We start from the raw sequence: 13,338 nt of genomic DNA on the forward strand, positions 1-13,338 counted from the left end.
GGACGGGGGTAAGTGGCGTGACTCTGTAAGCTTAGCCAGAGTCGACCCAGCTCTAAATGGGTACCTGGAGAAATCTGGGGAAGGTAAACAGGAAGGGTGTGCGAAAGCACAGGATGGCTGGCCCCCAGCCCCCCATTGTACTTCCTGGCTGAAGGGCTAAGAAACGGAGATCAGCACCGCCGGTACGGACTGTAAAGTCTAATGCCGTATCCTTTTTTTTACCATGAATGCAGACTCGCAGCTAAATTAAATTTAGTCTTCTTTTTTCAAACATGTTAATTGACGTGGGTTTGATTTTTACTGTCTCTATAGCACTGAGGAGCTCATTAAGCAGATAATCAAATTCTAGTTTAAAAAATGTTTGCCCCTTTTTTAAAAGGAGACGAGGGGCCATAGCCTCCCCCTCCCCCTCTGGCTCCAAATATACCCCGGACAAAGCAAAGTTTGATTAGCAACTGACAATAAACTTGATAACTAGAATGATTAAATATTTTTAAAGAATCTTAACATAATTCTGAAAGATTCCAAGTTTTATAACAAACTTGCACGTAACCCCAAACTGGAAAGATAATGAAAAGAATCATGAGGGTTTACTTAATGAGTCATAAAAAAATACTTTCTGATGAGAAGTTTTACGTAATTTTAAAGTTCGTGACAGAATATATACAACAATAATAACAAAAAACATTACTTTATATTCTTCTCATAATACAAATACAATGCTTTTAATATCCTTCAATTTTCTGAAAACTAACTAAGAATCTCACGAAAAACAGTTCTTAACAGACGTTTGGTATTTTCTTGGATAGGGCTATTGCACCAGTTAATAGACAAAAAACAGAGGTCCTATATAAAAAAGAAAAAAAGTTTTGACGCTACCATGGCGCAATATTACTATCCAAAACCACAGAGCATTGCGAAACCTAATAGATAATCCGTTCTAAAACTATTAGGTTGCCCCTTCGTATTAAAACATTTTGTGACAAATTTCAAATAGTCCCCCCACTTCGCGAATCCCTCTCCCACTATTTATGAAATTCTGGGCATTTCCCGATAGCAGCGGTGATCGATCAGTAATTAGCGCTAGAAACTTCTGTATTTGCTAAAAATTTAATCCAAAGCCCCTTTTAGAAATCCTGGATCCACCACTCAGTCAAGATATAACTCATACCTGTGAGATGGGACAGTAGCGAACCACTTCGCCGGCTCGCCCTCTTTGTTTCTGCTTTTGCATTCATAAATATTAAAGGTTGGCACCATTTTCTGAAGTTAATCGAGGAACTGAGAAATTTACAATGGAAGCTTAAATTAAGGAAATAGGAGGAGCGTTTATACGCGTAGAGACTGTAGGTGACAGATATTTTTTTGGATGATCGCACTGTTTATATTTCTCTGCAGTAATACCGAAATACAACACTCTAGAGCCGCTTTTGAGTGTGTTCGGAACCAAAACTACGGTAGTTGACTTGACTGCAGTCAAATTTATAGTCAAATATAGTCCACACCGTGCTTCTGGCAAGGTCTGAACGTCGGAAGTTTGCTTCTTTGTCAGTAAGGCAATTGTCAGATTGCCAAGCAAAATTTTCAGAGGAACCAAAATGAAGTCTGTCCTTTTTGAATACCCCAGACCACCGTCGTATAAAACCCATAAGCGAAAATTTCATTATCCTTAAGTGACTACGCTCTGACTGCTCAGTGCGTAAACAAAAAGCATCCTTAGGTAAACAGCCACAGGCCTCCCATGTTTTTTTTTCAACCACATCGCTTTTCTTCTGTGCCCTTTTTGCTACTCGATCACCACGTAACCCCCCATGCTATGGGATCAAATTTTGAAATATTCATTATGTTCACAATTGCCGAAAGCTCCAACAAATGTACCAACAGGGAAGAAATGACCACCACAGCCAGAGAGGCAAGGACCGTAATTTATGCAGGTTGTGAATTATTTAAGGACAGGTTTTAGAGAGGAAAATAGGACATTTTGACTTTGGGTGTCCAATTGGCTCGGAACAACCCTTGGTGTCCAAGAACCATTCCTTGAGCCACGAGTAACACATATTTTGTTGAATTTGGAGAGGTTACTAGGACCAAATAAGCCAAGAATCTTTTGGCCCTCATCAGGTTGAAATTTACAGCCGCAATTCCTAGACTCAAGAAGAGCTTCATGTATGGAAAAATTATTCAGGGGCATTGACCCCCAATGCTGGTACCTAAAAAAGGTTAAGAATTTTTTCGATCGGCTCGAAATTCGTAACTTAATAGTTGCTAATACAAATAACAGTATCAATTTGAGGGCATACGCCCTCCTAAAAAAAATTTCCGATTGGCTTAAGTCTCATAAGTAGAAGTCCTTAGACAAAAGGAATGCCAACGCACAAGGAAAAATAATAAAAAAAATGAGTGCCCGAAAATGGGACCTGAAGAGGGATCAGAAATCTTTTTAATTGGGTCACACGCAGAAACGTAAGGAACCCAAAAATTGTCCCAAAACAGTTTTTCTGATTGACTAGAAACTTTCTAAAATCATCGCCTATGCTAAGGGGATCATATATTTTATCAGGACGGAAAAAGACGTTAGGGACACAGGAATGGCCTAAAAAACTTTCTATTCCTGGTCAGGATGAAAATTACAGTCCCAAGTCCCCAGGCCCAGAAGAACCTAACGAAAAAATTGGTTTGGGGCACGGTCCCCCAAGAAATGGGGCCAAACTAATCGGCTCAAAACAAGTATTCTTAAATCTTAGACTGAAGAGGATCCTAACTTAAGGAACCTTAAAAAATATTGATTTCTGGAGAGGAAGGACCAAAATGATTTCTCGAATGGCTTGAAGATTACACCGGAAGCTTCCTGGGCGAAAGGAACCTTCGTGCAAATTCATGTACGCAAGAGTGAAGGCTAGGGCCCTGCTTACTTGAAATCCTAAGATTTCTCAAATTTCTGAAAATTTCTTATTCAAATCATCAACACAATTAGTTTTACTATTTTTATCCCCCCCCCTCCCACACAAAATCCTGTTTCTGTGACTTCAGGTACACAAAAAACGGACTAGCAAAAACTTGGGGCAGAATGTTTTTTGACAGGATGTTTAAAATGGAATGATGGAATTTTTATACAGTTGAGTCCTACAAACAATTTGGAACAATTTGCTACTTTGGTGTCGTTCTAAGAACATGTGTCTTGCTACATGGATAGTCTATTGCATCTATTCCCAAATAGAGCCCATCCCCCTTTGAGAGATACTTTTGCTTAGCCTCGTAAATGTTAAAGATTTGCTTTTTTTTTTCAATTAAACATGCACGTGTAAAGGTAATTTTAGGATGCAGTCCAACTCCCTCCCCCCTTTGGATTACACGATATGTTTAGTGAAAAAGACGTTAAAGTGCAAAATTGTCCAGACATTCCAGGTCCAAAAAGGAGCCTATCCTGAACGTCAAAAACCCCTCTTTTCTCACAAAAATTTGCCCGTATATACCCGTGACATTAAGCGTGGTTCTTGTTACCAATTTCTTGGTCACCTCAGATCACAGTATAAGCATATACCAGGAGCGAAATGTTTTTCCCAACATAGCACACATTTCATAGCACGCAATATGGGAAATTTGACAAACCGTTAGAACAGTATATACGTCAGAGGCACAGTTTCAGTTATTAAATGCTAGTTGGTTTTCCATCGGATACATTTGTCATTGCGCGTGCGCGAAGGCGGGGTTGTGAAGCTTGTGTGGTTTTAGATCTCTGTCAAAAATTTTTCAATTGAGAGTATAGGAGACTTTTCGCTACTGTATATTACCTTTACTGTGACTTCAGATAAATTTACAACAAGACTTTATTGCATAAAAACATGACGTAACAAAAACTATGTAGTTTACTTACACAACGATATACATAGTAAAACAAACAAAGCATAAAGGAAGAAAAAAGGAAAGCAAGACAGAAAGAGAGGTTGAGAGAGAAACGTTTAAAAGGAATTGCAAAAGTTATATCAGCTTCTTATGCAGTCAACATTCTTTAACTTACCAAAAGCTTAGTACAAGGTCTGTCATTGTTTCAATAATGGTAAAGAAGGCAAAAACGACCCAATACATCATCCATTTGACCTGAAAAATAGAGACGTCAGTCTATATATTGTTGACAAAAAAGAGAATAAATTTATTATGACAAGCGTTTTTTTCATTTTGTATGCAGGCTGCATCTTGCACTATTGTTTATAACCTTTAGTGAATCTTGACCAGAATCTTAATTAGTAAGGATGAGCAATTAAGGTTCCTAGGTTTCTTTAGACCAGGATGGACCCCAGAACAGCCGCTTTCAGAAGAAACATATTCTTTAACAAATCATTGGAAAACTTCACTGCAAATGCAACTTTCAAAAGACAAAACTTAGCTCCAGACGATTTAAAACTTTTTGAAAATCTTCGGGTGGGGACAAGCGGCAAAATTCTAATTAAATAGAATTAACTCCAAAGTACAGATTCACTTAGAATTTGAAAACAATTTGGCGGCCGATATAGGTTAGATAAACAGGTATGTGCGAAATAATGCAAGAACAAAGTAAAAATACTTTAAAATGGGGATATAACATCGAACAGTTCGTGGTAACGAACCGACTCGGCCTACTAGTAACCGAAACACTAAAAAACAGAATTTTAATAACAATAGATACATCAAAAGCATTAGCTTTTTAGGCTGATTCCTAAGTATATAAAATTCATTAGCTTTAATGTTACCCTTCAAAAGCTATGGGCCTGATAAAATTTGCCTGATCTACAAAAGAGGTGGGAAACAATCCAAAAAGCCAAAGAATCATAATAAAAATCGCATCGTCAGACTGAGCGTACCAGAGAATCATACTGTAGAGATTTCTAGTTCCAATCTGCAAAAATGTTTAATTTTGTATCATTTACCAGAAGGAACATCACGGATATTTGTTTATTTATTTTATTATTTCCTCAGGGGTGATCATATCAAAACCATGATCCTAGAAGATCAGGAGATGGCTCGTTCAAAAAAGGATTGGAAATAAGAAATTAAGTTTTAGTGCCCTTTTAAGCAGCCAAAAGGATTGGAAGGCAACCCCCCTCCCACATCCCTTTTTAGCTTAAACTATCTAATAAACTTTGAGATAGCAAATTTGTTCAGCATAGTTGAAAGGTCCAAAAACAAAGCCTCTGGAGATGACTTGACCCCCCCCCCCCACTACCCTTGGGGAAACGGCTGTAAGTTATGAAATTTACCCATTGGTTACGTATACGTAGAATTTGTTATTTGTAAGTACACCGACATATGAGTGATTATTGATCAGGTCGTGACTATTTTTAAAAGCTTACACAAGAGTTAATTTAAATTGTTTTTGCATTGTTTTCAAGTTACTTGATTATTAGCCACGTAACTAGACAACCCAGGCAAAGAAGAGACTAAGTGATTATTACCAAAATAATAGCTATTCTATAATATATATTTTAGGACTCTATTTTTACACAGGACTTTCTACAGGTGTGGAATTTTTATTTCGGGTTTGGTTCTATTTTTGTAGTTTGTAAAAACCCATGGAATTTATTAAACACAACTCAATCTTCCATCCTCTGCACTTGCCAACTATGTCAATTGGAGTGAGATAATCGACCCCAAGAGTTTGAAAAATATCTCCCCTTTTGTATCTTTGCTTTAAAAAAAAAAATATCTAGAACAAATTGAACAAGAAGTTTTTTCTTGTGGGAATAAGGGTAGGATACCTTCTCTAGTATATGCCAGATACCTTTTTAATACCTATAATTCGCTTCACTGGGCAAAGCCTGGTCCCCTTGTACCTAATGTTACAAAAAAAGAAAACTTTAAAATGGATTTTATTTTCAGTAAAGCGCAAATGACCTTCTGATATTTAGATGGCTTAGGAAGTGTTAGCACTACTCCTGTTAGTGGTAGTTTCTGTTTGTTTTAAGTTTGGCTTGATTATTTGTTGTTACTTCTTCTCGTTTTGGATGGGAAAGTTGTTTTTTTTAATTAGTTACGGTTCTTTTTTAACTGACATTTTGATTTTTTTTTATTGGTTCTGAAACTTTAGTTGAGATGCCTTAAGGGCCTGAAAATTTAATCAGATCAACATAAAAAAAAAACTACCTCGCACCAAGAATCAATAGAACCAAATTTGTTGTCCTTGACGAGCTCCCCTTTCCAGCCCCTCTCAAGTCAAAATTTAGAATATAATAATCTCCCCGTTAAAACTTTTTATGAAAGCTTGGTCCCTTAAGCCACTATTTTATACCCTTTCCCTATAACTAAGATGTTGAGATACGCCTTTTTGACCCACAGTATTGGGAAAAAACCTGGATGCATACATTTTCCTTGTATTTGCTTCAACATCTCCTTCAGCATTCTCTGAAGTTTGGAACTTAATACATTTAGTCACTCCTGAGATATTGCAGATCTGCCTTTTAACAACCCCGGCGCACAGTGTTTTTTCATTTAGCTCAACACTCCCTTCAACTTTCCATGAAGTTTCTACTTGATACCCTCAGCCTTTTTTCACGATCAATGAAAATTTCCTTTCCCGATTACAAAACCTATATGTAAATAATGGGCAACTTACGCAACTTAACCAGCTACTCTACAAAGAAACGAAAACTCAAATTTCCCCAGAAAGGCGCTCGCGAATGTCTGTTTATTTTTTTATTTTATTTGTCTTCCAAAGGTGATCCCAGTGCACCAAGGCCATTGATTATTGGAAAGTGGAAGATAGCTCATGGTACTTGGCGGAGGATTCGTGGCTAAGCATATATGGAGTTCAAAAGAACCATTACTATAAACGACTAATCGAGTGCAACTCCCATTTATAGAGTATTGCAGTTGTGCATCAAACATCAGAGCAGGGTCAGCAGACTTTGTTAGGAGAATGAAACCTAAATCCTGAATAAATACACTTTTAGGCCCATGCCTCCAAATATTCAATGAGAGAAGTTTCGGATGAACATGAAGGGAGGAGGGTTAGACCATTGACCTCCCTTTATTTAAAGGAACATATTTGGACTAAAAGTCCGACGTGAATATTTAAGGTTGACAGATCTCTTATTACTGTGGAGGAGGGTAGTATCTAACGGGAGGTCTTAGTTTCTATGTTCTAAGGGATAAGAAGTGGGACTTAAGTGTAAAAGCAGTGAAGAGCTAGTCTCATAGTCCGACAAATTAGGCTTTAAATTGGAGACAAAAACAATTCAATGGCTAGAATTCTTAAGGTATCCAATGACCGTCATCAACCCAAAAAAAAAACATGATAAAGAATCCGCCGTTCAATATTTCTAAATCAACACACTGTATTCAGATCTCGTTACAAAAACATTACTTTTCTTATCTATATGTCACATTTGACGAATTGTTTCAAAAACTTACAAGGATATTTAATAAGAGCTTTTGAGACCAATAAACAAACGACATTACTAAGAACTTCTTGAAAAACAGTCATTTTGAAGATTTTCAAAGTAATCGTCTATCCTCCTTTTCATTTTGAAATTTGGAATTACAGTTTGTGCAAAGATCTGAGAATCTGATACTATTGGAAAATCCAAGTGAATTGATTTTTTAGAAAATGATAGGCTGTTTAGACACCCAAGCCAATTTTCATTGTTAGAATGTGCAGTTGCATGCCTGACGAATCCAGTGAATTCAATACTTCCATTGAATTATCGACAACTTCGTCTTGATTCATTACAGCATCGATGGACTTAACCGTTGTCACTTCTGAAATTAACGGTTTTGAATGCTGAAATTGATGGCATTCAAATCGTTGTTGGTGGCTGCCTAAATTGCATGTGCACTGAGTCATTGATTTTCTTTTTTACTTCAACGCAATATTTTGGATTTTTTTTTCAAATGATCCGTACTTACTTATCCAGTACTTACTTATTTCATTCCCAAATCCAGCAATTGTTTTGCGAAATATTCGACCGATTCATCATTTTGTAGTTATTTACACATATTGATTTTTAAAGCTGATTTCTTTACGTGTTACCAATGAACAGAATATTTCAGATGTGCATTAAGCTCATTAGTCGGTGCCGAAATATGGCATAAAGGGCATGGTTCGTCAAAAATCACCAGACAATAAAATGTGTGCTCCTCCGAGGGGCCGTTAATTCCTCTCATATTTCGCAGTGCATGATCAAGCACTGCCAAAACCTTTTTGTGAGCCATTGTTCACTACCTCATATGATAAATTCATTTGTTTGTACAATCTTAACCACTCCGGAATGTTATGTGATATTTTATGTTGAGATTTCAGTTTTGGTTTATATCTTCCAGGTCTGTATAGCCTAAATAGACCCCCCCCCTCCCTCTCCTCTGGAATTTATTCGTTTAATTTTTCTGATACATTGGTATGTCCTGAGTAGAGACTTACATCCATTAAAAAATTTTGATCAACTGAAGAACAAGAGCTCATATGGTATGAGCTCTAAAAATTTTAAGAATCAATAGACTGATTTAAAAGGAAAATCAAAGACTTAATGCCGGTCAAATAAGGATACCTTGTTTATTTAAAATAAGAGCTCTGAATCACAATGTCCTTCTAAAAATCCAAATTCATTAAGATCCGATCACCCACTCGTAAGTTATAAATACCTCGTTTTTTCTAATTTTTCCATTCCCTTTAGCCCCCCAGATGGTCGAATTTGGGAAAACGACCTTATCAAGTCAATTTGTGCAGCTCCCTGACACGCCTACCAATTTTCATCGTCCTAGCAAGTCCAGAAGCACCAAACTCGCCAAATCACTGAACCCCTCCCCCCAAAGGTACGGTTACGTCGATCACGTATCAAGGACATTTGCTTATTCTATCCACCAACCTTCATCCCAATTCCTCCACTCCAAGCGTTTTACAAGATTTCCCCCTCCAACTCCCCCCAATGTCAACAGATGTGGCCGGGATTTGAAATAAGAGCTCTGAGACATGGATTCATTCTAAATATCAAATTTCATTATGATCTGGTCACCTGTTCTTAAGTTAAAAATACCTCAATTTTTCTAATTTTTCCAAACTAACACCCCCCAGCTCCTCCAAAGAGTACGGATCCGTTCCAATTATGTCAATCACGTATCTAGAACATGTGCTTATGCTTCACATCAAGTTTCATCCCGATCTCTCCACTCTTCGCGTTTTCCAATATTTCTGTTTCCCTCCTCCAACCCCCTGTGTCCCCGGATCCAATTCAAGTCGAAAATGGAGCATCTGAGACATAAGATCCTTCTATATACATATATATATATATATATCAAGTTTCATTAAGATCCGATTACCTATTCGTAAGATAAAAGTACCCCAATTTTTACGTTTTCCAAGAATTCCGGTTTCCCCCTCCAACTCCCCTTAATGTCACAGGATCTGATCGGGATTTAATGTGAGAACTTTGAGACACGATATCCTTCTATATATCAAATTTCATCGAGATCTGATCACCCGTTTGTAAGTTAAAAATACCTCATTTTTTTCTAGTTTTTCAGAATTACCCCCCCCCCCCCCGCCCAAATACCCCAAAGAGAGCGGATCCGTTCCGGTTAGGTCAATCATGTATCTAGGACTAGTGCTTATTTTTCCCACCAAGTTTCATCCCAATCCCTTCACTCTAAGTGTTTTCCAAGATTTTAGGTTTCCCCCTCCCAACTCCCCCCAGTGTCACCAGATTCAGTCCGGATTTGAAATAATAGCTCAGAGACACGATACCCTTCCAGACATCATATTTCGATAAAGATCTGATCAACCATTCGTAAGTTAAAAATACTTCATTTTTTCTATTTTTTCCAAATTAACCTGCCCCCCCCCCTTCCCCCCCCCCAGATGGTCAAATCGGGAAAACGACAATTTCTAATTTAATCTGGTCCGATCCCTGATACGCCTGCCAAATTTAATCGTCCTAGCTTACCTGGAGGTGCCTAAAGTAGCAAAACCAGGACTGACAGACAGACAGACTGGCAGACAGACCAACAGAACTTGCAATTGCTATATGTCACTTGGTTAATACCAAGTGCCATAAACAGAATCCCAAACATTACACCCCTCTCCCAAACTTCCCTTACCATGCATATTCAAATTTCTCCTGGCCCAAATAGCATATAACCGAAAGATTGAAGTAGATCAGTCCCACCACTTCTGAGACCACTCTTGCACATAAATTATTTTGACTGTGATTATCAAAATGAATAATGTGTGCATGCCACTTGGTGTGTTCTGTAGAATACATATTCTCAAAATTAAAAAGCTTGATAAATTAATGTTGTCTTTAATAATTTAGTTTTAGAATGTTATTTTAAACTTTTTTATTTATTCAGATTTATAGCCTATTTTCAGCCGATCACTCCCCCTTCCACTCTGATTTTTCTTCCTGCACATTGACATCTTCTTGGTAGACAGTACACTCTCTAACCTCACAAGGGTATATCCTTAAAATCCCTCTACAAAACATTTCCCATAAGGCAAATTCTATGTTCCAACGGCCTGACGAATATATCCTTAAAGATTCAAGTTGATCAGTCCTGCCCTCAGCTGTCATTTACAGCTATCATATGCGCTGGGCATTTACATGCCCTGAGCTGTCAAGGTCAATGATCTATAATTCCTTGATAAAGGTATCTTTGATTGCAGTTACCTATTAGAGGGTTGTAAGAGGTTACAGGCTAGCTTTGGTCATCCACCCATACTGAAAGCAAATCCTTGTGTAATTCTTTTTCAGGGAATTATGCAATATACCTACATTTAATGTTAAAAAAATAGGATTCAGGGGTTGCTGAAGGAACCAATGGACGAATTTGCCATTTGCCGAATTGTCATTGGCCAAATTCTCCCTAATGTTTTACAGTAAACCTGGCTCATTTTTGTCAAATTCAAAGTGATTTTCTTTGTTTCTGATGTGGGTCCAAAGAATAAACTTGACATCCCCTCAAAATTACCAAAATGCTGCATCCCACAAAATAAATTTTGGTAAAATACTCAGGTATTATACCTTCCCCAACCCCTCCAAGGATTATTTATTGTAGTCAGCAAAAAGCAATATATCTCTTATTTCTTAAGATGGTACCCTTGCCTTGGACTAAATTACTAAAACCACCACTAAGAGAGTAGAAAATATAAGCTCCAATTTCTTTAGCAATGAGAGAATTATCAAAGTTTTAAAGACACATGTGATAGCATTCCTCTAGTTCAGTCCCAAACACAGAATATATAACAACAAACTCAACCGAAATTTAAAAAAAAACAAAACAAACAGCCTATAAAAGTAGATGGCAGCACTTTAGTATCAGCAGCAGACATTTTTGGATCTCCAAACTTTTCTATTTATCACTATATTTTAAGAGAATATGTTGTGGACAGGGCAAGGGATTCAACACATGCTTTAAGCATTTTCAGTTTTAGTTTAATCCAAGTTTGAAACTGGTTCCAGTTGTCCCCTGTTTGTATAGCTTTAGAACTATTCTACTTGAACAGTTTTCCTCTTAAAGCAAAACATGGTTCAAGGACACAAAAGTTTGAAAGGATAACTTCCGAGAGTACCCTCTGACATAGACAATGGAGCTCCACTGCAGCTCACATAAAATAGGCTCTAGCTCAAGCAAAAGGAAAAGTCTTCTAGCCCCAGGCAAGAATTACACACAGTTTTTTAAGATGTGATAACTATATTCATCAATCTGGTCTGAGATTCAAACTTTTTGTAAAAGCTAGCCATCTTCCTGTAATAAACTGTAATTGCAAGCACAGGAGAAACAGTGTATAATCAAAGTGTTAGTCCTAGAACAAAATATGACCCCAGTAACTTAAAATTGAGAGGAAATAAAAGACTTACATATTCTCTGACATCTTTGGTTCTGATTGCCTTGTAGGAGGCATATGCTGGATAAAGTGTACCCAAGGCCAACCTGCATTGAAAACAAAATCTGGATCAACCCTCTCTCACATACATGTATCAAGTCTAAACTAAACACACAAATACTGGACTTTGAGTCTATTCAGTGATTAAGGTATAAGTGGTGTGGCATGCTTAACTTGCACCCTGAGCACTGTACCTTTTCAGCCCCCCCCCCCCCCACGTTCAAACATCACACAAAATTAAATATCAAATTAAATTTTAGACAAAAAAGTAGATCAAACTGTTCATGGTAACAAACTGTAAGTAAGGAGCAACCTGCCTCAATAATATCCAAAACTTTAAGAAGCAGAATTTGGATAGCAATGAATATATCACAAGAATTGGACTTTTATGTTGACTTAAAATATACAAGTTTCATTACATTTAGTCTTACCCAGCAAAGGTAACAAGCCTGAGAATATTTGTCTTATTTTCAAAAAAAAAGGGGGAAACAACCACTAAACGTCATAGAATCTTAAAGAAAATTGCACCATCAGATTCAACATATCAGAGAACACTATTGTAAAGGTTTCAAGCTTCTATCTACAAGAATGTTGAATTTTGTATTTTTTGCCAAAAGTATTTTTTGTATTTTTTGCATACCTATTGTTTGTTTTTGTTTTTCAGGGGTGATCCTACTGACCCAGTGGTCCTAGAATATTGTAAAAGGGCTTGTTCAAGCGGAAATTAAAAGTTCTAGTTCCGTTTTCAAGTGACCAAAAAGATTGAAGGGCAACTAGGCCCCTCCCCCACGCCTTTTTTCTCAAGATTGACCAATTAAAATTTGTAAATAGCGATTTTCTTCATCATAGTTGGAAGGCCCAATAACTATGCCTTTGGATATAGCATGACCCCCTACAACCCCATGGGAAAGGTCTTTAAGTTATGAAAATTGCCCATTATTTATGCATAGTATTTGTCATAGGGAAGCATTCATACATTTTAGGGTGGGAAGACAAATTTTCTTCTGAAGGTTTTTCCATTGGGGAAGTTTCCAGGGGGTGAACTTGTCAAAGGAAATTACACACTTGGGGAATATACCAGAATGGCTATACAAAATTATTTTTAATTTTTTGCTTTCTCTTTTCTGTCTCAATTTTACATTTGGAATTGCTGTGGGTTATTGCCCTGGGTACATTTTCACTGGGATTGAATTGTCTAGAGGATAGATCCATGGGGAGAAAATTTTTCTGTGGAGGCGGGGCTAGATTTCCTTGGATTATTTAAGTAACAATCATTAGATAAAAAAAAACAAATTTTTTCAACAGAAACTAAGGAACAACATTAAAACGTAAAATAAACAGAAATTATTACATATATGAAGGGGTTGCCTCCTCCTCAACACCTTTCTCTTTATGCTAAGGTTTGAATTGTCTCCCAATTTTTAAGAATGACTTCTAAAACACTATGTTTGTTTAATTGGAACAATAAGAAGCTTTTTTCAGAAATACTA

At 37.1% G+C, this 13,338-nt stretch overlaps 1 protein-coding gene across 3 annotated transcripts in view; it reads right to left on the reverse strand.

The window, feature by feature from the left end:
* Positions 1 to 13,338, reverse strand: part of LOC136025309 (uncharacterized protein T19C3.4-like) — a 77,309-nt gene that overhangs the window by 57,918 nt on the left and 6,053 nt on the right. For all 3 annotated transcript variants that reach the window (XM_065701212.1, XM_065701209.1, XM_065701211.1), the window contains exons 2-3: positions 11,823 to 11,895; positions 4,019 to 4,098 (exon numbers count right to left, since the gene is read on the reverse strand). In XM_065701212.1, coding sequence (XP_065557284.1) covers positions 4,019 to 4,098; positions 11,823 to 11,895 — 153 coding nt within the window. The remainder of the gene's footprint in view (positions 1 to 4,018; positions 4,099 to 11,822; positions 11,896 to 13,338) is intronic.

The sequence above is a fragment of the Artemia franciscana genome, chromosome 3, assembly GCF_032884065.1.
Source record: "Artemia franciscana chromosome 3, ASM3288406v1, whole genome shotgun sequence".
Taxonomy (NCBI): domain Eukaryota; kingdom Metazoa; phylum Arthropoda; class Branchiopoda; order Anostraca; family Artemiidae; genus Artemia; species Artemia franciscana.